The sequence below is a fragment of the Lichenostomus cassidix genome, chromosome 7 (assembly GCF_008360975.1).
Source record: "Lichenostomus cassidix isolate B80296 chromosome 7, HeHo_3.0, whole genome shotgun sequence".
Classification (NCBI taxonomy): Eukaryota; Metazoa; Chordata; class Aves; order Passeriformes; family Meliphagidae; genus Lichenostomus; species Lichenostomus cassidix.
The window spans coordinates 20,127,611-20,151,886 of NC_139488.1; the positions used below are offsets into that span (position 1 = coordinate 20,127,611).

Sequence of the window (24,276 nt, forward strand, 5' to 3'; positions counted from 1 at the left end):
TTGAATGAAATTCTGTGCAACAGAAGGAGAAAATACGAAGTAGTTTACCATACATTTTACAGTACTAAAAAGCATGTAAGATGATAAATTTTTTATGATTTAATCATCATAAAATTTTGCTATTCTAGTGTTTGGGCATTAACCGAAGAATGGAGCCCAAACTCAGATCAATTTTTACTAGGAATTTTGGTGCAGTTTTTGGCATGTCCTTGCACTGCTGCATTTTGGATGTTCTGAGAGTTATTATCTTTTCAAATAAGAACTTGAGCCTGTAGAAACAAGTAGAGAAATATTTCCATCTTACTTCCATGCATAAATGTTGACACAATAAGTATAATTTACATTTTTCATTTAAAAAAACATGCCTCCATATAAAACCACTGTTGAACCTGGTTAGTTTTCACCAGGTGGAATCAACTTTGTGAAGCATGTAGAATGTTACTGAATATTTCTGATTGATAAAACAATATTCTTTATAAATTTGTATTTTCTTGTATCTGTTTACAGTAGGTAACTGAGGACTTATTTGTTCTCCACATGGTAATTCCAGAGCCACTGATATGGTTGCTCCTCCATGATTTTTACTTCATGATCTTTTTAACTCTTTGTAGTGGTAATCTTCATGCTGTGCCAGTGTAAGTAAGAGATGAAGCTGGGGTTGTAATCAAAACTGGATCAATTGGAGATGTCACTCCTAGGACAGGAAAAGGACTCCTCATTTTTAAACGTGTTTATATCATGCTTCACTCTCTGCTTTCATTTTCCCTTGTATAAGAAAAAATATAGAAACTGACAATAACCCTGAGATCTCTCACCCTTTTTACCAAACTGTGTAGTAGAAGACAGCAGTATCAGTGTCTTAACATCTGCAGATCACTTAGATATCTAGAGTAACTTTAGGATAATTGTTTTCTGTTTGGTGCTTGAATATCAGGAATGCCGATGGCCAGGCAGTGGAAGAGTATCCTGTTATGGACAATTCATGTAGATCTCTTTTTGTGTATATGCAGAGGCAGTAACTGATACAGCTTCCAGTTGGGGATTTCAGGGCTCAGACTTTCCAGACTTTTCTAGCAGTTGATTATTCCTATTAACAAGATGGCACTTGTGTCTCTAGCAAGTGGTGAAATTCGGCAATGATAAATGGGAGATAACAGTTGACCAATGCCCATGTTCTCCTTGCTTGTCTTCAACATATTTAAAGCTGCTGCTTCTAAAGGCATTCACACCTTTATGACTGCTTTTGATTTGGGAATGAACAGAAAAGGAAACCTTCAAGACAGAGTATTTAAGCATGCCTCTCATGTTATAGTACTGGTGGGAGTCACCTCAGATGGGAAGATTTAAAAAAAATGTTAATCAGGCCAACAAAAATTTTTCAAGAAGGACAGTTGAGGGAGGAGAAATTAGACCTCTGCTCTAGTAACAATGTGAACTTGCTTTTCTCCTGTTTCAGTCACAGAACATTCATTTGCAGCTAATCAGCTCATATTTTAGCCAATAGTCTTCATGATATTTAATTCTTAAGTCTCAAGAGAGAAATATATATCGGTTATCTTAGAGGTGTGCCTGTGCTTCTAATTAGGATACTGATGAGGTGTTCCTGCCTGTTTCTGGTATGCTTATACTGCATACTGGTGTGTCTATATTTTAGCTTCTTCCCTTGGTATTACATCCACAGGAAAACAAGATACACTAGATTGTCCTGTGATCAGAATGAGATTTTTCAATTACTGCATTCTTAGGCTATAAATAGCTTTTTAATATTAGTTATGTTATGATAACTCCTGTTACTGATTACATTAAGTCTTGGTGTTTATGAACAGCTGCAAGCTCTTGATAATGGCACTGAAATGGTATCAGCTGTTGAGAAATAGGCTGGAAGTTTGCAAGAATTTATTCTCATAATCACTAGAATTTACTGCTATGTAGTGAGAGGGAAGCCCATGCGATACGAGGGTTTTCTGATGTAACTGAGCTGACAGAACTTCATCAGTGTGCTTTTCTATCAGGCTTGAACCTCTTGATTACAAAAATAGCAGCTGAAACACTTTGCAAGAAGCATGTGTAGTAAGGCTTTAAGATCCCCCAAGTCTGAGAGAAAGATTGGTGAGGATGGAAAACTGCATTATGTTCCTTGAGGCTCAAACTTCTTGTGAAGTTCCTAGGGGCATTATAGTGTCTATGTTGCTTTACAGGTAATATAGTCTGTTTTAGTGCAACTGAATCTGCACCAGTCCTTACTGACCCTCTAAGACGGTGCACTGTATGTTCTGTGTGAAGTCAGCCCCTATTAGATTTCTTTGTCTAAGGGACTATATGAGTAGAACAGCAGCAACTCAATCACTTTGAAACCTTTCTTTTCTGGGGTGGTTTTAAAGAAAATAGTATTTGTATGTAAAAGTGTATGTAAATGTACCTATGCAAAAACCACCCCCTGTGTGTCTCTATGGTCACATCTTAATAGACTCTTCTAGTAAAGAGAAAAGTGACAGTGCCAGGCAGACAGGAGCACTCTCACAAGGAAGTGCAAGGAGGACCACGACTAACTTACCTGTTGGTCTTTGTGTAATAAACTTCTGCCTTAGCTTGAAAACAAAACAAGTACAAAAAATAGCATCAAAGATTTTTATAAACCTAACTGTATTTTTATTATCTAGATTTTTTTTGTTTCCATCTACAGAAGCAAAAGCTGAATCTGATTTGCTCGTTACCTATAAATGCTCACATTCCTTCATTATATCTGGCAGAGCTAGGAATAGATCAGCTCTTGTGACTCCATATTCAGTGCCTTAAGGACATCACTGACCTTCCTCTTCTAGCAGGATATCTCTATTCCATATGTTGTTATAAAACCCTTACTTGGAGTTACTAATTTACTAAAGGCATTTCAATTCTTGCCCACTCCATTTAGTCACGCTTTCTTAAGTGGCAAGAAGTAGAAGTGGTTTATATTTTGAAGTATCTAAAAAGTATCTGCACAATGTTTTCACAACTGTATCTGGTAGCTTAGTGACAAAAATAGGAGTGAAAAGCTGCATAAACACAGTCATTTCACAGAGCTCTCAAGCGAGCTGGATCTGATTTCCTTCCTGTCCACCAGCACCAGCGAAATTCCTTGCAAACTTGCCATGGACAAGTGAAATCTTTTATCTGTAGAAAAAAAAAAAAAAAAGTGGTTGTATATGTTTCCCTGAAGACATAATTGGCTTTCAAAGCCTTTCTGTATCTCACATTTATCAACAGAAGTCCTCTGGACTTTCACATGGTGAAGTGATCCTGCAAGGCTTGTGCTTAGAAGTTCTGTTTTATTCAAATTATTTTCTTAAATGGGTATTTGTGAAATTTAAGAAGAGAAAATATTATTGTTAGTACTCTTGGGTGCAACCATGTTTATTTTCACTAGTATACATAAATTAATGTAATATTTTTATTTAAAACCTAATATTATTTGAATATTGGATTTTTATCACCAAGTCAAATGCAACACTTAAGTTTTTGGTTACTTTCTGAATGGGTCTGGTCTGATTGGAAAAGATAAAATACAGATAATTTCACTGAGGAAAATAAGCCTTTGCTTCACCTTGGATACAAATAGGTCAATTTTATTCATAGAGCAAAAAGCTGCACATGCTTTCAAGAGCCAAGGACCTTCGGTACCCAGGGGTAAGGAAAAATGGTTTGGGTTATTTTTGTTTCTTTCTCAGTAAAGTCACGAATGCAATGCTGCAAATTCTACAGTCATTACTACCCAAATATTTTTTCATAAGATCCAAGGAAAAAAGAGTAGAGGGAGTTTTTTGTCCTGGTGCTGCAAACATATGCATGTCTAGTATTCCTTGAATAGAATGCCTATGGGATCAGGCTCTGGTACCACAAGTTTTTTTCTGACTCTTACAGCAAAATTTTAGAGCTATATTATAGAATTTTGAAAACACGCTCCCACAGGAAATAAAAACTGTGTGCCTGAAAGGTAAAAACCTAATTGCAAACACTTGACATTTATCATAGCTATCTCTAGTAGAAAAGGATGTTAATTCCAAATGTTACAGAATTAACACTTTAAACTTAATCTCAGAAATACTTTGTATTTTATCAAAACAATCATAAGGGTTTTGGACTGGAGATTAAGAGACAAAAATAAAATTAAATAAATACCTTAAACCTAAAAGATTAGTTGCTATGGATCTCTTGCTGTTATGAACTGAATGTGAAAGGAGTCATAGTTAAAACTGAACCTTTATTATGAGGCAAGGAATTGGGTAATATCAGCTGTGTTTTAATTGATTCATGGGTTTATTAGAAACTTGTTTTAAAGCTAACAATGAGGATCAAATGTCTGTCTCTAAAGAAATTCTCTTTGTGACTTGGCATCAATTTCTTATCAGTTTTTTTCCATCCTGTGTGTCTCAATCAAGGACAACAGGTTTTGAAATTTTAGGAAAATATTTGTCTTCCTATTCCTTGGCAGTATTTTATTACTATTTGAGAGCTGCTGGTAAAATGCCAGTGCAATGCAGGTTTTCATTTTTGGGAGGGAGCTGCATTTTTTGTATTTATGGTATTTGCTGCTCTTGTTCATCAACAGAAATTGCTTAAGCCATACTGATTTCAGGATTTCAGGAAGGCGATCTAGCATGCAAATCCATAGTTTCTGAAATATCTTACTGGTGCCAGTACTTGTTATGTTTTTGCCACCTGGAAAACTCTCTAACCAGAAAATTGCATGAAATCAAATTGTTTATTTTTAACTTGTCATTGTACAATTTCTTATGTCTTGGAGATGAGATTCTTTTCTAGATACTTAAGGTTTACTACAGAGTGTGCTCATTTTCAATTACTGAGGGAAAAAACCTATAAATATGACCCAGTGGAATTTAGTGTGGATTACTATGTTTACCAAGTCAGTTCCGAATACTTCTAGGGCCTATACATCAGATATATGATCAGTAATAAACTTTCAGTGACTACCTATGAGATACAGTAGCCTGCATGTCTGACATGTTTTTGCTTGAGATGCTATGAGTACTTAATACAAATAATTTTTTTAGAATTTCCACAGTCTTCAGCTGTGATGAGCAATGTTTCTGATGAGAACTGCTTGTTCAAGAGTTACAAAAGAAATAACCAATATTACATTTCTAACATCTGTTTAATAATTTGGTTTACAACAGGAATATTGCTTAGTCATGCTGCATAAAAGCAGAAAAAAATTTCTGCTATTAAGTGCATTATGAGACCTTTTAAAAAAATATAGCTTGCCTTATCATGTAAGCAATACAAAATGTTACCCTTTTTGACAGAGGAAAGAAAACACCCCAATTTCCTTAGTCAAAGCATGTTAATGAAAACAGATTTGTTATGCAGATATTTGATACATAAAATAATTATGTGAGTGGGGGTGGTCAAAAACTTGAGTTCACAAAACAAACCTTAAATTTTACTTCTTGTAACATTTTATATGCCACTTTTTGCAGGCCTGGGTTGCATTGAAAAGGCAGTAATTGCATTACTTAAAAGGGGTGTTTTGCTTATGCTTTGAATAAAGGTAGTTAAGAATCATATGATTAAACTACATGGATTCTCTAAATCTGTGCTTATACTCAGTTGCTTTCCTGAAACCCTAAGATCAGAAGCACTGAAGAGTATATTGTTTGCTGGAAAAAGCCAGGGAGAAAGCCCCAAGATTGTAACCCCTTAGTGTGAAGTGTTAGAAGGCAGTCTTGAATGATTTGGTTTTTTTGACAGTAAAGACAAAGCTCTGAGTGATAGAAATACGTGTTGGTCTGTTTATTTTTATAGCCAGAGGTAGTCAGTGTGGGCATTTCCAAGGACAGAACACAAGTTTTCAAGCTCTTTGGTTGGTTGATTTCTAGTTTGTCCTACCCCGGTGTGTTCTGTCATTGGCTTTGAGTAGGACTGAATTCACATAAATGGAATGACATTTACTAGAGCCTTAGTCTTTTCTTTGTGCTGACTCTCCAGTATTTGGGTTATGAGGAATTAGGTTTCAAGAAATATTGCTAACTATTTTGTTCTGCTTCGTGTTATCATCTGGATGAAGATTGGCGAGTTCTGTGAAAAGCAGCTATGAGTTTGTCTTCCAGAAGAGTAACATTGCCTGCAGTTATGCCAATAACTCTGCCAAAAAGGGTATGGCATTTCAATCAGTCTTTTAATTCTGACATTTGTATGGGTTGGTAACAGTGTGTAAACATGGATATATTTATTTTTTCATTTAAAAAAAAAATCTTTAATAATAATGTTTCTTTTCTGATATATGTAGAATTTTTTTATTTCATTATGTGAAATATGTTTGCTTATAAATATATATGTGTCCATGGCTGAATTTTTTGTGGTGCTCTTTTCTCTGTTACTATGATTTTTTACTTTGTGCAGGAAATTATTTTTCTTACAGATTAATGTAGCTTTTAAAGTGTCATGATTGCATTAAAAAGTGCCTCTGTTGAAGGCTACAATACTGTTCCTAACAGAGGGTTACTGGAGTCTTCCACAGGTTTTGCATCAGCTTTTAACACAAAATACTTTTTCCTTACCTTTTCTGGCTAATGCCTTGATAGTGGATAGCCCATGATGTATTTTGGGAATCAGGGTGACACTGTACAGTGTTTTTCCATAGTCACTGTAGCTTGCCTTTTTTTTGCCATCTCAGTAAAAAGTGTGAGCAATGCAAAATGATTACATCTGTGTGCACTAGGATTGCCTAGTGTAACTCTATGCGTTGGGGGTATCTGTGAAGTTAAAAATACACACGGAAATGAAGTACAGAAATATGACTCTCTGCTGAGCCAGATATATTAACTTATGAGAAGTTATTTCAAACAAGCTGTAAGTTATTAATTAGTTCGATTTATTTTGTGAATGTGTAGATATTTTTCAAAACCTCATTGCTGCATAATGTGCTTGACTCATTGTTAATAGACTCTTCTGTTACTCAGTGGCTTTTAATGTACCAGCATTGTGAAAAATGAAAGTTCACTGAAATATTACTACAGTATTAAATGGTTCTCATGAGCAGTTTATGTGGAATGCAGCATATATTTATGGCATTAAGTCCAGTGGGTCTAAAGTAGTATATAAACACATAACTTTTATTGATTTGGGATATATGCTATTCATTTGTATTATTTAATTGTTTAAGTTGGATGGGGAGCCTGTGAACATACAGTTTTATTGGGATTGATTGGTACAGATTAGATTATGCTACCATCTTAATAGCATGATAATATGCTACTTTTCTGGTATAGTAACTTTAAGATTTAGATATGAGCAAGATGTGCTCTTATACAGTGTTATCTAACAATTTGCAATATCTTTATTACCCTTCTCAAAAATACTCCCTCAAAAATTGTGGTTTATCTTCTCAGCTCTCGTCCTCTCAGTCTTGTGGTTACTTCCCAGTCCTCTCTTCCTCCCCCTAACACCCATTCAGATCTCAAATCTTCAGTTGTCATAGTTATTTTATTTCTGTCTGGCTTTTGTTAATTGTGTGTTAGGAGAGGAAGGTCTTTGTTCTTGCGGCGTGTAGTTGTGTTAGACTCCTCAGGTATGCACGCAGCACTGCTTGGTGCTGTGTGGGAGGGGAGAGGTGTAACTTTGCTCCATCTAGCATTCAGAAGGCTGGGAAACTCACTTTTAACTGTAGTGTATATTTCAGTGGATTGATTTTTCTTTTTTTGATGTTGAGAGGTAGAAATCATTCTCTGAGGAAATACAAGAGTTTTTCTCTTTGACAAATTCACAGTAAGATAATTTTCTCCACATTCTCTTTTTTTTTTTCATGCTGGTATCAAATTAGCTGCCAACAGTTACTGGCTTTGCTTCTCTTTATCTATGTACTTTGTAAGCCGAAAATAAAATTAATGGAAGTAGTAGGAGGAAGCAGCACAGGATGTTGCCTTAGGTAGGTAGCTATTGGGTTATGCACTGTTTCAAAAAATTTTTGAAGGCATGTGTCCTTGCTGAGTGCCAAATATAATAGGCTTGTTAAGGCTTGTGATGGTTGTATTTATGCATGTAGAATTCTTTCTGAAAGTATCTTTTCTCTCTATACAGAAGGGGCTTTGTTATTTCTGTAGCAATACCTTAATTTGTAGGACTAGAGCACTGGAGGAAGGGAAGGCAGGAAGGTAGGCAAGAAAGGCCATGCTTGTAGGAGGTGACATATGTGCATGTGTAAATTTCTTTTTGTTCCTCATGGACATTAGAACCTTGGACTTAAAGTGGTGCAATTTCTACTTTTTGTTGCACTAGAAGGACCTAGAAAAGCAGGATTGTTACATTAACACTGTATAGTCAAGAGAAACTTAAATGTTAGCTCATGAAGTATTGTTTTAAAGTATCAATCATTCCAAATAATTGTTTCTTAAATTCACGGAATAGGTAATTGTGTAAAAAGTCTAGTTTAATTACAGTACTGCAAAAATTGCAAGTCTTTCTTTTTCCATCTCACAAAAGGTAAAATTTTGCATTGTCAATGTGCTAATCTGACGGTTCTGCCAACTTCTTGAACACATAGGCTTCTCTCATTTTCGTTTGACATGTCTAATATACTTTGTCCAAAGTTATTTTATGCTTTCTGTGTACATAGTCAATATGGATTGTAGCTGAATAATTTCAAAAAATCCTTGAAGAGATTGTATAGCATCTTTTAAATAGAAGAAATACTGATCAGAAAATGAAGGTGTGATTTTAGATTGCTCAGATCTAGGGCTGGTGTAACCATGCAAATTTCAAGATTCTCTTGCATCTTTATTCCATCTATTTTTCTGGCCCAAAATCCCATGCTGCTTCAATCAACACGAATCCCTCCCCCAGGGAAAAATGGTCACTTAAGCCAGATTGTACTAAGAACTAATAATGTCTCTCTGCAAGGCTAAGAGCATGAAAGTAATTTTTCAGTTTTGCATTTGGATTCCCTGAGATGAAAGGCCAATGTGCTAATCCAAGAATTTTGCATAAGGCACTTTAAGTGATATGATAATGGTGTCATTAAATGGATACCTTTTGTAAAATTACTGCATGCAGACCAAACATTCATGTATGAAAAATCTCTTCATAAGGACAATTTGAAAAATAGTAGTTCAAAGATGCAAAACCAACATCAATGCCCTTTTTGTCTTTTGTACAGTAATACAAATAAAAGAAATACAATAATAAACAATATAATCCAAGACTAGGTTAGATAGGGCTTTGAGCAGTCTGGTCTAGTGGAAGGTATCTCTGCCCATGGCAGGGGGATTGGAACTGGATGATCTTTAAGGTTCCTTCCAACCCAAGCCTTTCTAGGATTCTTGGATTCCATAATACATTAATAAAATGTTTCTGTGATACAGTAATAAGAGGGCAGCATCCTGCATAGTTTTGAAGACAGCTGACAGGCTTCTGAAAGATAGAGAGAGTGGGAGATGGCCTTGAGTGGGCTTTAAAGGCTTTAGTAATAGGGGTCAGAAGTACTGTGGTGGTTGAAGTGAAATATTTGAAGTCTTTATTCAAAATGGAATATTTTCTTTAATAAATTATTGAGGGGTCTGAGAGAAGGTAATGGGGAAATTCACAGGTGAGTAATTAGGATGGGCTTGACTGGAAATTCAGTAGAGAATTAGGTCATAGATATAAATTATTAGGATAAAACATCATGACTCTGTATCTACACAGTTTGATACAGAAGTATCAAGTAGAATAAAGGTTTTGAGTGAGAAAAAGAGTTGAGGAAGGTTGAGAAGGAGGAATATGTATGGGAATGGGCAGAGGCCCAAACTGAATTCAGAAGAATGGTAGTGTATTTTTTGAAAGATGTTAAAGATTGCTAGAAGGCCAAGCTAGTATGTAGGCTCACAGAAAGTCTTGCCACCTTTGTGTACCTAACGTGCTAAGATAGCTGCACTTTGTTTGGGGAGAGGTGAAAATCCTGCTTTCTCCTAATATATAAAAACTTCGTGAAACTAGCTTTGCATGTGTTACCTCAGTTATTTGTTTGAGGGAGCGTGCAGGTTTCATGTTAGCTATGAAAGGATTAATAAACTGCCTAAAATTCAGTCTTCTGGTCTACAGTACTTGCAGGTACTAAGTTACCTACTTGCGACAGAGGATGAGGAGAGGCTAGCGATTCCATCGTGGACGATGGGGAAGAAGGAGGGTGGCAGAGCAGCATTTTCTGTCTCTGTGGGTCCAGGAACTGTTTAGAAGAGAGCTGCTGACAGGGCCTCCTTAAGGGAATGTATTGCTGCATTCTTCCCCTTCCCTATGATGTAGGCCAAATAAATCTGGATCTGATGCTATTTTTGAGAAGACTTTTAGACCAATTTTTGCATTGAATACGTACTCCTTAAGAAGGCACCTAAAAGTGTATTCTGGTATAGCTATCATATATGGGTTGATCAGTCGTAGTTCCTGCTTTGACTAACATGAAACCAATAAAGCTTCTTGCTGTTTTTAATTGTGTATAAAAATGATCCCACATGTGTAAATTAAATCAAAATGGGACTAACTTTAGCAGTCCCAAAGGTTCAGGTTTGGGCAGGGAAAGGGAGGTTTTTTTCTATCCTTTGGCATTCCAGTCTCTAAAAGCAATCAAGTTTTCTAGAGTATTTTGTACACAAAATCATCAATGATCTTGAAATTTAAAATGTATAGCACTATGCAGCATAGTTGCCATGAAGGGTAGATAGAGATGTATGTGTGTGTGTGCACATGAGAGGGTCAGTAGTAAGTGCAGAGCTTTTTAAAAAGTCTTTTAAAATCTCAGTGGTTTAATACACTTGGCCATTACTTGTCCTTTGTATAGTTTGACAAGGTTTAGTGGTACAATTAACATTGCACTTTGTCTCCTCTCTGTCTTCAGTTCTTGAACAGATCTTTGATATGTTTTTCAGTTTCTTCTTGCTTTCTTTGAACATCTAACATTCTTCATACAGTAACCAAGGAAATTGGCAGTGTTTAGTGCCCTACTCTGCTCATAATCCTCTTCTGTGGGCAGAAATCCTTTGGAATAAAAAACCCAGCTTTTTCATCAATTGAAGAAAGTGCTTGGCCATTTTCTAGCTCTAGTACTTGAATAAATTAGGCTTCAAGAAGTCAGAACTTGACCTTCAGACTGTGTTATCTAGCCTTGAAGTATATCAAGAGCTATTGCTGAATAGCTATTTCTGCTAAAGTAAACCCCATACTGATTATGCTGCATTGCTGTATGTGAAGGGAGAAACTCAACAAACAGCACAACAGGTATTGGCATCAGTCTTATGCAAAAAAATCAAATCTCCCTGACTTACATGTCTGTTACATGTTACTTTCAGCATACTATAATATATAAGCAAGTACCTGAAAAATTAGGAAATTTTCTTTATTTTTGATAAACTGAAGTTAAATCAGTGAATGCAAAGAAAACTCATCACATTGAACCAAGGAATCATTCATATTTAAACACACTTTCTTCCTCATTTTCATGCAGTTGCTATAGGTACTGCCCATGCCCCATTCTTCCCCACTCCATTTTTTTCTGCATGTTGGTCAGGAACAGAGGCAAGACCAGCCCAGCAAAACAGGATCTGCCTTAAGGAGATAAAGAAGTTATGCTCATGTGTTGGGTTTGAATGGGAAGGTTTTGTTAGCATGGGCAGGGGAGCTCTACACAGCTGGCTTCTGTGAGAAGCTGCTAGAAAGTTCTCTCTGTCCAGCAGAGCCAATGCCAGCTGGCTCCATGGCAGACCTTCATTTCCCAAGGCTGAGCCCATCATCAACAGTGGTAGTGCCTCTGGGATAACGTATTTAAGAAGGGGAAAAAGGTTGCTGTGCAACTGCAGCAGGAGAAAGAGAACATGTGAGAGGAGCAGCCCTGCAGGCACATGGTCAGCAGAGGAGAGGGAGGAGGTGCTCCAGACCCTGGAGCAGAGATTCTCCCACAGCCCGTGGTGCCATCCATGGTGAGGGAGCTGTGGTGCAGAGATCCACCTGGAGTCCCTTGGAGCCCCCATGCCAGAGCAGGTGGGTGCCCGAGGAAGGCTGTGAAAAGCCCACAATGGCACAGGCTCCTGGCAGGACCTGTGAATTTGTGAGAAGAGCCCACACTGGAGCAAGTGCAGAGTGTGAGGAGTCCTCCTCCTAAGGCAGAACCAGCAGAGACAATGGGTGATGCAGTGACTGCAACCTGTGTTCCCTGTCCTGCTGCACCACTGGCAGGGAGGAGGTAGAGAAAATTGGGAGTGAAGTTGAACTTTGAGAGAAGGTAGGGGTGGGGAATTGTGTTTTAAGATAAGTTTTATTTGTTGCTGCCTTTCTGTTGTTTGATTGATAATAGAGCTGGTTTCCCCAAGTTGAGGCTGTTTTGCCCATAACGGTAATTAGTGAGTGATCTCTCCCCATCTTTATCTCAACCCATAAGTTTTTTGTTATATTTTCTCTCCTCTGTCTAGCTGAGGAGATAAGTGATAGAGTGTCTTTGGTGGGCACCAGGTGTCTGGACAATGCCAACCCACCACAGATCAAAACTCTTGAACCAATATACTTCTGTTGTGACACTGGAAATTTTAGCCCAGCTCCAGTCTGTCTGAGTCTCTTACACCGGTAGTGACTTGCTAAAGTTTCTAGTTTGAAGTTATTCAGTTGCTTTCAACCCTTTATTTATGTTTACATTATTTCAAGGCAACCATTTTTTCATGGTTTCAAGTAGTTATATAAGAACAGATTTACCCTGCTGTAGTACAGTTTATAGTGGGTGCCTTGGGAACAGTACAAAGCAAGGCAAATCAAACTTCAAGTTACACTTTCCAAGAATACACATATACCTTCTTGACCTGGAGTTGATAGGCTCTTGGCATGTATTCCATATTTCATCACAGTTCTCATATTTCATCTCCTTTTTCTGGCAGATCCTAATGGCTGTCTTGGACTGCTGACCAATATCTTCACCAAAACTCATGCTTGGGCTTCAAAAATGTTAACTTGGAGAGACACTTTTAGTTCCTTTCTTTCCCATGCCTTGCATGTCCCTGCAGTTACAACTTCTTGCAGTTTGTGTTTTTGCTGATACCTTTTCTGTTTGGCACCACTAAAATTCCTATGAAGGACTGAGACCTGGGAGGAGGTTCAGTTGACATCCTTAAGGCTTTTCCTTTATTTTCTATTAGAATCCTCTTTTTTTTCCCCACTATTCTTACTGTATTCTGATTTCTTCACAGTCTCTTCATCACCCTTATTTCCAATTGTATCATTTCCTCTGACAATCTTTGCCATAGCATAGTGTTATGCCTTTTTCTTAGACCACTTAGACTGCTTTTCTGAACTAGTTAATTCCCTTCTCCAAGAGGTTAGCAATTAAATGGGATCTAGACTGAATTTGGAGCCCTTAGCTTGTCTTGTATTAGCCTGACAGCCAGACTTCAATAGCTCATCCTATCCATCAGATGCATATGCAAGCCCTCGATGTTGTCATTTTTCCTTTGGTCCTGTTGATTGAAACTTGTTGGATTGGTGTCTGTCACCGTCTTTTTGGGTATCCTGTTTGACAAGACTTGTAGGATGATCATAACACAAACAAAATGCATACATTTATGGTAATATGAACATGGCTTGTGTGTGGGCAAGAGAAGCAGCAGCCAGACAACCCAGCAGACCTCTGAATGGAGGGTATCACAACATGCGTAGAGATGGGAAATGTGCTGTGTGCTTCTCAGTTTTCCTCTATGACTGAAGACTGCTCAGCCTACATATCTCATTTTCATTTTAGAACATATGATTAGAGGTAAACATTATCAAAACAGACTAAGTTTCTGAAATTATTACCCTCTTTTTACTGTATCACCCATTTTATATCTTCCTATTTCACTTTATTCACGTGTTTTAGACCCTTGCATTTGGTGAATATTACATTTTGCCAATAGTTGCAGGGCTTGATTTCCATGCCCAGATGCCCCTCATCTTTTTTACTGTTCTTTAGGGGTTTGGATTTGTCGGCAAAATAAGCTGACAAATCTGTAATAACGCAACAGTATCGTGGAAGGTTTTACGTGGTTTGAGTAGACTTACCAGCTTTACTGCAGGATTTACTCTTTATTTGGATTTTATGCTTTGGCCAGAGGGAACAATGCTATGTGAATGAAAAAAAAGACAAGTTCAGAAGTGCTGAGAGATAAAATGTTTTGTCAGAATGGCTATGCTACAACAGTTAAACCTTGCTCTTATATTCCACTGGTGACTGGAAGCAGATACCCAGAGCTGACAGTACTGGACTGGAAGGGTGTTATAGTCTGACCTGGCAAAGCAAGTTTTTTTGTCTTAAACCAAGTGGCAAAGTGTTTCAGCATTGTAAAACAACCATTTATTATGGTGGGTTACCCTACATGGCCTTTATCATATTTGCTCTGGACATTCCTTGTACCACTCCAGAAATACAGAGAAAATTTCCAAAGTGTTTCTTCTTTAGCTAATAATCTAAACTTTGCCTAGTCTTAGAGTTCTACATTATTTTCTTCTCTAGTGACCTTCATGGGAATACAGAGTTGATATAATCGATGACAAAGGCATTCTTCCCTTTGAAACTGTGTTGCAGTTCAAGCTGAAACTTCTGTATAAAATGGCCAAAGTGAAAGAGAGTTTTAAGAAAAAATCTGTTCTCCTTTTTTTTTTCTTATTTAAAAAATCTATTTCAGGACTGCTGCAAAGGAAATAGGAAGCTAATTGGTCTCTTAACAGTGTTATTCAGAGACTTGGTCTTTCTCAGCTTCAGCAAGAGATCTGCTCTACTGAGAAACCAGCAACATGGTGTGAAAAACCTGGTAGAAACAATAGGTACTTCTTTTTATAGCTGGTATCTCTTCAGAAACATAGACTGCAGCCAGAACGCGGCAGTAACAGATTTGCTTTCTCTTGTGCTGGAACACAGCATTCTATTTATCTCTGACAAGCGAAGGATATGTTGGACAAACTGCACTATTAAATACAGAAAGCCTCATTTAAATAATGTTAGTGCTTTGACATAAATAGGGACAAGCTATTCAAACATGAGGCTGATAACATTTTGCCCTCATCTTTGTTGTACATAAAACAAAAAACAGAAGTGTATTTTAGTGGCTTTGTATTTAATATTTTTTTCTTCCTCTATCTTTATACATGGCTTCTTTGGAAAGTAGAGTAGTATGTGGATAATTTCTACCATATTTCTAGGTCGAGGGATAAAAACACTGGTGCGCTGGTAACTTCTCATTTTCCATTCATTTTCTATTTGCCAAACTTTAAAAAAAATTTGAAATTCTGAAGTGCCTTCTTAAGTCAAATTCTTTGAATCCTCCAGTATGATTGTTCCATCCCCTCCCTCTTTTTAAGTCCAGTTAGTCTAACTGGATATTTTTCCATCGATCTATGGTAAGTGCATTCTAAATATTGCTATTTTATATAGCAAAATGTGAACCTGCTTATTACTATTAAATATATAAAAGCTGTTAAAAGTTAAGACTTAGCAGGCAGTGTGGAAACAAAGGACTGAGGATAGTAATACCTTAAGTTTACTAATAAGGCTAATAGGCTGATCACCTCCACTGAAATAACTTTTCATGAATAAAAGTTCATGTGAATGTATACTTTTATTAACCTGAGTAATCCAGTTTGTTCTGAATAATAATCTCTTTAAATCAAACAATAAGGTTTTTGAATTTTTATGAGAAAGGGCTTGGTTTGAGGGCAAAATACGAAACACTTAGCCACTACCAAGATGATTTTTGTACCTTATTTTAGCAATCTTCTATGGATTTAATGGGAAATAATAAGGTAGCTCTGAGTGAAGATAATGGGTCATAAAGCATGTACATTTAGCCTAAACCACAGCTATTGTAACTGCATGAAAGAGTGTTGTGATTCCAACACTAAGAAGTGGTGATGCTTGTCTTAAGGGAGAATAATTTGTGTACACTTATTCAGCTGTTGGATTATGTTATGGTCTCAGTTGAGTTTTGAAATTACTTCCCCTTGTGTAAAGAATTTTACCCAAGTTTCACTGAAATTTCACCATTAATTAATTTGTTTTTAGTGGCTAGGAAGGTGTACAATTGTCTTGCCTTCCTGATCAGGCACACATTGGGTTTAAATTAACTGAAAAGCCATGTGTACTGTCACTGGATTTGAGAAGAGACCTATGTCAGATTAGCTCTCTTTAAGTGATACATAGAAGACAGGAATAGGGAACTATTTACCTTTCCCAGCACCAAGAATTTTGGAAGTAGCCTTGTGTCAGGTGTTAATGTACACAGCATTAATAATGCAATGAAAAAGAACTAAGATTTATTTTATCATGACTAGTGAAACTGGGGTCTTCCACTCTGATTTAAGGGTTACCATGAGCAAGAGTTTGAAATTACTTGGCTATACACAGCTATTTTAAAAATTAGCTGTACCTTCTAAGTTCATCTTTATTTTGCAGTCTCTTTCTCCATAACTGTTTAATTTGCATTATAGCTCTTCTTTTGAAGAACTTGGGAAAAGTTATTGATACCACACAGTGTAAACTGCATTGCCTCACTGAGGTTTTTCAAAATTATGGTGATTACTCTAAATTACTCTGGGAACTGCTATGAACAAGACAGAGAAAAGTTTTCATTAATTTAGGAGTAGATTTTCTTCTAGGAGGAGACAGATTCAGATAATGTTAGTAGATTCTGTCTTAGCTGCCTGGTGATAGGCACTGGTGACTCACAGATTTACAAAGCGAAACCCCAAAGTTCATCTGCCTCAATAACCCTTGGGCTTTTCCACTTTTTCAGGTCTGAGCAGAAGTTTATACTCAGTGCACATGAGATGAAGTGATAGATGGAGCCTAAGCCTCCATTCCTGTTGGTTCTAGGATAGGCTGAGGTTTGCCATTTAAGTTTAGACTTTAAATGTTAGACTGTATAACCTCCTGTTAACTATTTGCCTTTTCATTTTCAGCATTCCCTCTATTTAAACTGACAATTTTATTTCACCTATAAAGACTAGATCTGGGAACCTGTTCTTCCATCTCCGTTGTGAATAATTAATGCAAATAAATGATTTAGCTGCTCTGAGGTGTGTTTATCTTGTATAAGTGCTCCTTTGACAGCTTAATCATTTGGTAAGTCTGCTAATTTTCTTTCATTTCTGCTATTCCTTGGAAGTCTATCATTTGAAATTTTTGCTGATAAGGTTTAAATTTCCTCACCACTTTCTAGTTATTTACACACGTTTTAACAGTTGTATTTGAAATAATCTCTTTCACTGCTCTCATTTGGAATCTCCATAGTCTGAAAAAAAATTCAGTAAGGTAGATTAACTTGAGACTCTATTTAAATAAATTGTTTGGTCCACCCCTACCTTTCTTTAAAACAAATGTGCATTGTTTTTAAGGAGTTTATTGTGGATTTTACTTCTAGAGATCCCTTTGTATTTCTCTCTCCTTATTTGGTCCTTTATGGTAATGGTTTTTGATGGTGATAAATCTTTCACTTTTAATCTATTTATTGCTGCCATTTCTCCTTACAGGATGTTGAACTTCACAATGTTGCTGTTATTTAATTCTTCAATTATTGTAATTTTTTGGGCCAAGTGCCATGTAATTATCATCTTGTTTACAATAATCTCACTTTCTGCTCTAAAAGTAGTTGTGCTATGAGATAATTGTCCAAGTCGTGGCAGTGGCTTTCTCTAGACTTTGCCTTTTTGTTCAGTTTTATACAGGGAAATGAAATCTTCTGTAACTATTTTATGACAATTGATAGCTATGTTTTGTTGACCAATGGCATAAAATTGAATGTATCAAATTCAGCATTAAATAATGATATTTGTATTTTAACTTCCCTGTTGTGTCTTTTAAACTCTGTTTCTCTTCAGTTTTACTGACATTGTCTTTGCCATGATTGCATGTCAGTATTGTCCTCATTCTGCCATTTTCTCCAGTGTCATGATGTGATTGTCATAAGCTTTGTTTGAAAGAACTTGGCTGGTGTATTTTTACACACAGCCTATTACAATTTGGAGATCTGCATAGTTTAACCTCCCTTTTTTATAATACAACATATTTACACATCTAAAGCAGTAGTCATGTGAGGAAGTCTGAATGCTTTACAAATCTTAATGAGTTCAATGTGTTACCTTGCTGTAAAGAAAGAGATTTCCCTTCCCGTGTCTCATTTTGCAAAAAAGAAATGGAGGAACTGATCCTGACTTACACAAAGCCAGGTGGCAAGTATGTCTTCTAAAACTGAGAATTGGACTGCATTGCCTATAGGTAATATGAAGTATTTTTTCTTACTCCTTTGCATTGCTATTCAGTTTCTGGTTTTGGTGTGATTTTTTTCATTCATGGGATGGTGATGGATGGTTGGGTTAGGTAGGGCATGGAGCTTGTACCAGGAGACTGAGGGAGGGGACTGACTCTGTGGGCTCCATACTATGGAGAATTGCCATAGTGCCTCAGAAGATTAGCGCAGAAAATGAGTAGAAATTGTTTTAATTGATAATATATGCATACTGGTAACATGAAAGAAACCAAGTTTTTTAATACCTTATAAAAGAATACTTAGGTCTAAAAAAATTCTTTGTGTTTTGAGACAAAAAATGTATTATTTGCTACAGAAACTGACCTTGTCCATGGTCTCATATTGGATTAAAGGCTGGGAATTAACATTATTTTTGCTCTCTGAAATGTCATTTTAAAAATGGTTAGATTATGGAAAAAGTATGAGATTTTTCTAGGTTGTGTGGAAGGAAAGGTAGGCAATTTTCCTAGTCTTTGCTCTTCCTTCCTTGGCACTTTGGTTTTGTTGCAAGACAGAATATAGAAGCAGTGTTCCTTCTGCCTCTTGAAGCTGCACTGTGTTCCAAATAAGAAGTCAAGATGTCTACAGTTAAACATTGTATGCACCTTGTTTTAATGACAGATGTAGATTTCTGCAAACTGTGTGAATCTTTTTGGCCTGGAAATCTTCCCTTTGGAGAAGATATTGGAAGCTGACATTTTAAGTGTAGACTGGGATATTTAAAGGGAAAGTCTTGCATTGACAGCTGATAAAGGAGATAGTAAAATTTACTAACATGTTATTTGTTTCTAACAAGTCATGAATTAACCTCTTAAATATTTTTATGGATGCAGAATTTTGCTGATTCTCACTAAAACCAAGACAGACTATTTCTAGAAGTCATAAACCAGTTCAAAATGCTAGAAATTTCCAAGCACCTCCATTGTAGTTAAAATACATTCCAAATTCCCCTACCCTTTGCCAATATCAATAAGCAGAAGACTTTGTCTAGCAGGCAGCAGGGCTGGGAGTTGGAGAACAAATGCTGCAGGCAAATAGCCTTATTGGTAACACTAAAGAGAGGGGTTAGAGTATCAGGCAGCATTTCAGGAGAAGTATGACACCCTGGAGTGTAAGACTTTTCAAGGCCTGGTTTTGCATACAATAACTGTGCATTTAAAGAAAATGTGACTGAAATTATAATGTAAGTACAAAAATATGCAGTGTTTTATTTGGGGGGAGGGGGAAATAATTTTAGAAATCACAAGCTAAAGTTAGGTGCTGTTATCTTTATAAATCAAAGTGGCCTGATTTTTTTTTTTTTTAAAGGTGCTGACTGCCCACTGTGTCAATGGAGAAGCATTAAAAATCATATAAATGTCAGATCATATTGGTATAGGCACCTAAGTATGGAATCTGGGTGCTAGTGGTTCTTTTTCTGTGGATTCTACCTGGCTTTTTTCACACGTTAGGACTTTGGTTTGAAATTTTAAATTCCTCAGTGCAGGGCATATGTTTGTGCTGTTTCTACAGATTGGAACTTCCGAAACAGATGGCATGAAGATTCTGAAGAATCAGACTTGGACACCCTCTCTTAAAAGTCTGCGAACGCATTATTTAATTATTGTAGTAGAGATGACGGTTGAGTGTGGAAGAAGACTCGGGGGAGTGGAGTCCAGCCTTGCTTCTCTTGCTCCCCCTTCCTCCCACACTGCTTACCTTATGTGCTCTTTTACTTATTCTTTTAAACACTTGCTGGTTTTTTTGCTTCTTCTGGTTATGTTTTAGTGTAAAAACCAAGATCTTCTTTTTCTTTTCCTTTGTTAAATACTAGTTTGTATTTGTCAACATTTATTTTACATTCTGAGTTCATTTGACTAATGAAATATAAGCAATAATAGATTTTATTTTGGAGCAACATTTCTCATGAAAATAATTTTTTGAGGGAAAAGATGCATTGCACATAATTCTGGGACCTTGGCTGATTTTTAATATATTGAAAAACTGAAAGAGAACATGTAGGAATGCTATACCTCCTTGCCTGCTCCCATAGGCAGTGAAAATGGTTAATGCTTGTCATGCTGAGGTTGGTGTTTTCTTCTTACAGGAAGATCTTAGAGCTGCTTATTTCTTACTTCCAGTGACTTAAATAGAAGCTATTGAGGTGTTTCTTTTTCTAGCCTTAGGAAGAACTAAAATCTCCTTGTATTTATAAACTAGACTGGAAAGAAGATTTCAGTGCTGCTGAGGCACCTTTTTCTGTCTCCTAATAGGTATAGTCAAGGGAAGTAAAACAGCTTGCTTTGGAACAAAGTTTGGCAGTGTAAGGCAATGAAAATTGTAATGAGAGCTTGTTCTCAATTAGCAGCTCTTTTCTTGTGTGCTACTTCTTAGACAAATTTTTCAGGGAAAAAAATTGGAAGAAAGTGTAAATGACTGGCCAGCCAAATGCGTGGTGATAACCACTAATAAAAATAAAGTGATCACTCAAGCTTACTTGTCTCTATATGAGGTCAGCATAGCTGCATCTTTAGCGTAGCTCTGCCACCATTTAATGCTTAGAGCATCCTCTACTTCTAGCAAGAGAGGTATTGCAACATGATTCCAGGGAAAAATGGGGTTTTGAATTTATCCTTTTTCATCCAATCCACTCCCTTTGGAATAAGTACAGTCCCAGCAAATATTTTTTTGAGAGAGACTGCTTCAAACACAGTACAAAGTGCAGACTGAGCAACTTCTAATTAAAAAACCCTCAAAGATCACTCTGACTGATGAGATTTACACCATCATGTTCAATTCATTAAGCAAAATGTGAGCGAAGGTGAGAGTCTGTTAGGTGACCGTCTGTTGTCTCTTGCTGCATGTGAATCCCTTGCAAGGAAGAGAAAAAGTGCACACCATTTGTGTTTTATAAGGTACCACATCACAGCTGTGAGCTGCGGTGATGTGTTGTCCTAGACTCGAGCAGGATTTATTTCCCTATACTGAGAAAGCTGAGTGAGAATACTCACAGAGAATATAAACTGGGTTTGGGGTTTTTTTTTGGTGGTGTTTTGTTTTGCTTTAGCTGAGCTCCAGTAGTCCAAGGCCACCTCCAAGGCTTCCACTCCCTGAGCTGAATGGCCACAGGCAGCTCATTATCGTGACTTGCATTGCTGTCTTCAGCATTTTAAAAACTCTTTTTCTTTCTCTTGAGCAATAACAGTGAAGGCATCTGTACTGTGACTCTTAACCCTTTACAAAGTATTTCAGTTAAAATGTCCATCAAGAGCCTCAGCATGGGCTGTACGTGCTCCTGCTGTAAAACAAGCATATCTCCGAACTTGATGAGTGCCTGGGGAAAACTGTAGTTGCTGCTATGTGCCATGGAGTCCTTAGCCAGGGTGCTCATGTGGATTCCCACCCTGGATTTATTGAGAGAATATTGGGAAATAGAATAGAATATTTCATCTGGAAGGGACTTACAGTGATTGTCAATATTTGGAAAGTTGCTTGAATTCTTTCCTTTGCTTTCTCCTTCTCTACTGTCTCTCTCCTTTCTGGCACTTCAGCCTGTAAAATCCTTTAGGTTCAGCCTGACACAGACTTGCTGGAGAGAATAATGAAGCTGTCCCTGACCTTCAGTGCTGCCCAGAGTAGGACCTGTTTTAAGGTGATGGGACGCTGTTTTGTCTAGTTGCCCCTACAGCCCTCCATCTTATTCACAGCGTACCCTGCCAGAAACACCATTTAATTTCATCTTTGAATCACTGTAAATACTGCAGGAATTTAAGTAATTCATACTGATTTATCTTGAATGGCCAAACATCATTTCTGTGTGACTGGAGTAGGGCTTTAGGTTGTGGATGTGGAAACAGCCTCTGCTGCAAGCAGGCTGCATTGCTGCTGGTCTCTCTTGCTTAGCGGTGGGAACACTGCCAAAGCATAGACATCTTACAAAACCAGTCATAGCCATCCCCCATGGCTGCTTTGGCGGTACTGAATTCAGTAGCAATGCGGTCTTTTTGCCTTTTTTATTAAATGAAAGTTCTGAGTTGCACCTTAGGCCCTTGGAAACATTGGATCTTCTTTCGCCGAGGTCTGCCTGTTTGCCTTCAAAGACTCAGCTTTGAGGTGGTTGGTTCATGAGTAGGGACAGATTTTTCAGCACTTTAGGAGCATGAATTTAGTGTTTGCCATATCCCAAAGATGGCACAATATCGTGTGGAACTCTTGAGCTGTCACCATTTATTAGGTGCAATACTAAAGCAAATTATCATGGACTTCATGCTCGTTTAATGGGCAGGGCCAAAGTTGTAACCAAACTACTCTTATCTGTTTAGTTCTACTGAGAAAGACAGGTTATTGGAGAGGAGTAAGGCCATCAGTGTGCTGTAAAATCTCAGTGTGGTTTTCAAATGGAGTCCTTTTTTCCTTGGTCTGATGTTTGGAAAGCATGAGTGAGATGACCTGATTTTTTAAAATTATTTTTGGATTTTTTCTGCTGGTGGGAGAGAAGCAGGTGGCAGGAGATACAGTTGCAGTTCCTTGCACACTTTCCTACCAACTTCAGCGCAAACCAGAGGAGAAGCTGCCTTGACAAGTTAGGGCTGATTGTTTATTAGATGCTTGAAATGTGCATGTATTCAATAAGGCAGCTGTTAAGAATGACTGACAGTAACAGGCTTATTTGTCTTTAAAGTAAGAACTTGTATCTTGCTGCTTAATGAGGGGTTTACAATGGTATTTAGGTTTTGTGCATAAATTTCAGCAGAGGTGTGTCTTGTATTTTCATGAATATGGATAAATTCAATAAACTGAGAGGAGTATTTTGTCAGTTGAAAGCATCTTGGACACCCTTTATATTGAGGATGTGTGTGCAAAAGCTCCAGTTCTTGCTTGTCAAAATTTGAAGCCGCTCTGTAGCATCTCGTGTTTTTATTGTCTACAGAACCGTGAGCATCTTGAGTCTGATTGCCATTCTCTGAACTAACTCCTTTATCAAATCTTCCTACAGTTCTGCAGTGACAGAGTTCTTGAGTTTCGCCATCGATGCTCTATGGTTTCTTTTTCAGCTTACTTACGAATGTACAGTTTCACTGCATTTATTTACCTCTCCATTAACATTTTTTTTTAAAGCTGATGCACCAATCTGTCCGGTGTCCTGTGGCAAGGGATGTCCAGTAGCCAGATTTAGACGTGGATTATTCTTTACTTGGCTGTTGTGTTCTCAATTGTGCCATTGCACTGGAGAGGAATGGCTGTTTTCATGTTGCATTCTGTGTGTGTGGGTTCTTGTCTGAGTCATGAAGCTGAGACAGCAACATATATGGAGTAACCAAAGCAAAGATTAAACTTGTGGATGTTTTAAAGTTTTTATTTATTGCAGGTAATCAAAGTGTATAGTGAAGATGATACTAGCAGAGCTTTGGAAGTACCAAGTGATATCACAGCCAGGGATGTGTGCCAGCTCTTGATATTGAAGAACCACTATGTTGATGACCACAGCTGGACTCTGTTTGAACAACTTACCCACACAGGTTTAGGTAAGACTAATATTACATAGTGGTATGGTGGTAAATAAGGCTTTTGGTTTTCATTTTCACTGGGAAGTACAATTCCAGTAGAAAGGCTTGGAAGCAAAATGATGGGAAGTCTTGTGTAAATTTGTTCTTTTGTGGGGTTGTTGCTTCTAATTCTTTTTGAAAGCATAGTTATAAAGTAGATTTTTTTCATGGTACATTTACTTCACACTGTTCGATCTGCATCTGTAAGAATGGTTTGGAAGACATTGACAATTGAATTTCTCACTGGAAATTCTTCCTTGCTCTACCTTGCTTTTCTTTGCCAGTTCTTCCTCTCATACTGGTCTTTCCTGCTTATCTCTAGAAAGACTTGGTTTATTTTCATTGCAGATAAAATCCTGTTTGTTCCCAGCATGCCTGAGTGAAATCTCTGACATCAGGGACAGAAAGAGGTTACACAGTGCTATTTTATCTTTACTACAGGACTTGGTCATCAGAAATAATATCAGAGT

The 24,276-nt window shown here is 37.3% G+C and overlaps 1 protein-coding gene across 8 annotated transcripts in view; it reads left to right on the forward strand.

The window, feature by feature from the left end:
• The window catches only part of GRB14 (growth factor receptor bound protein 14), a 71,811-nt gene that overhangs the window by 22,467 nt on the left and 25,068 nt on the right, over window positions 1-24,276 (forward strand). For 6 of the 8 annotated variants that reach the window (XR_014853487.1, XR_014853486.1, XM_085066606.1 and 3 more), the window contains exon 3: window positions 23,629-23,785. Coding sequence is in view for 6 of the 8 variants with exons in the window: in XM_085066606.1 (XP_084922732.1) it covers window positions 23,629-23,785 (157 nt within the window). In the remaining 2 variants the exon portion in view is untranslated. Of the gene's footprint in view, window positions 1-6,074; window positions 6,154-6,810; window positions 6,850-23,628; window positions 23,786-24,276 lie in introns of those variants that run through there. The other 2 variants (XM_085066608.1, XM_085066610.1) reach the window with 2 other exon arrangements.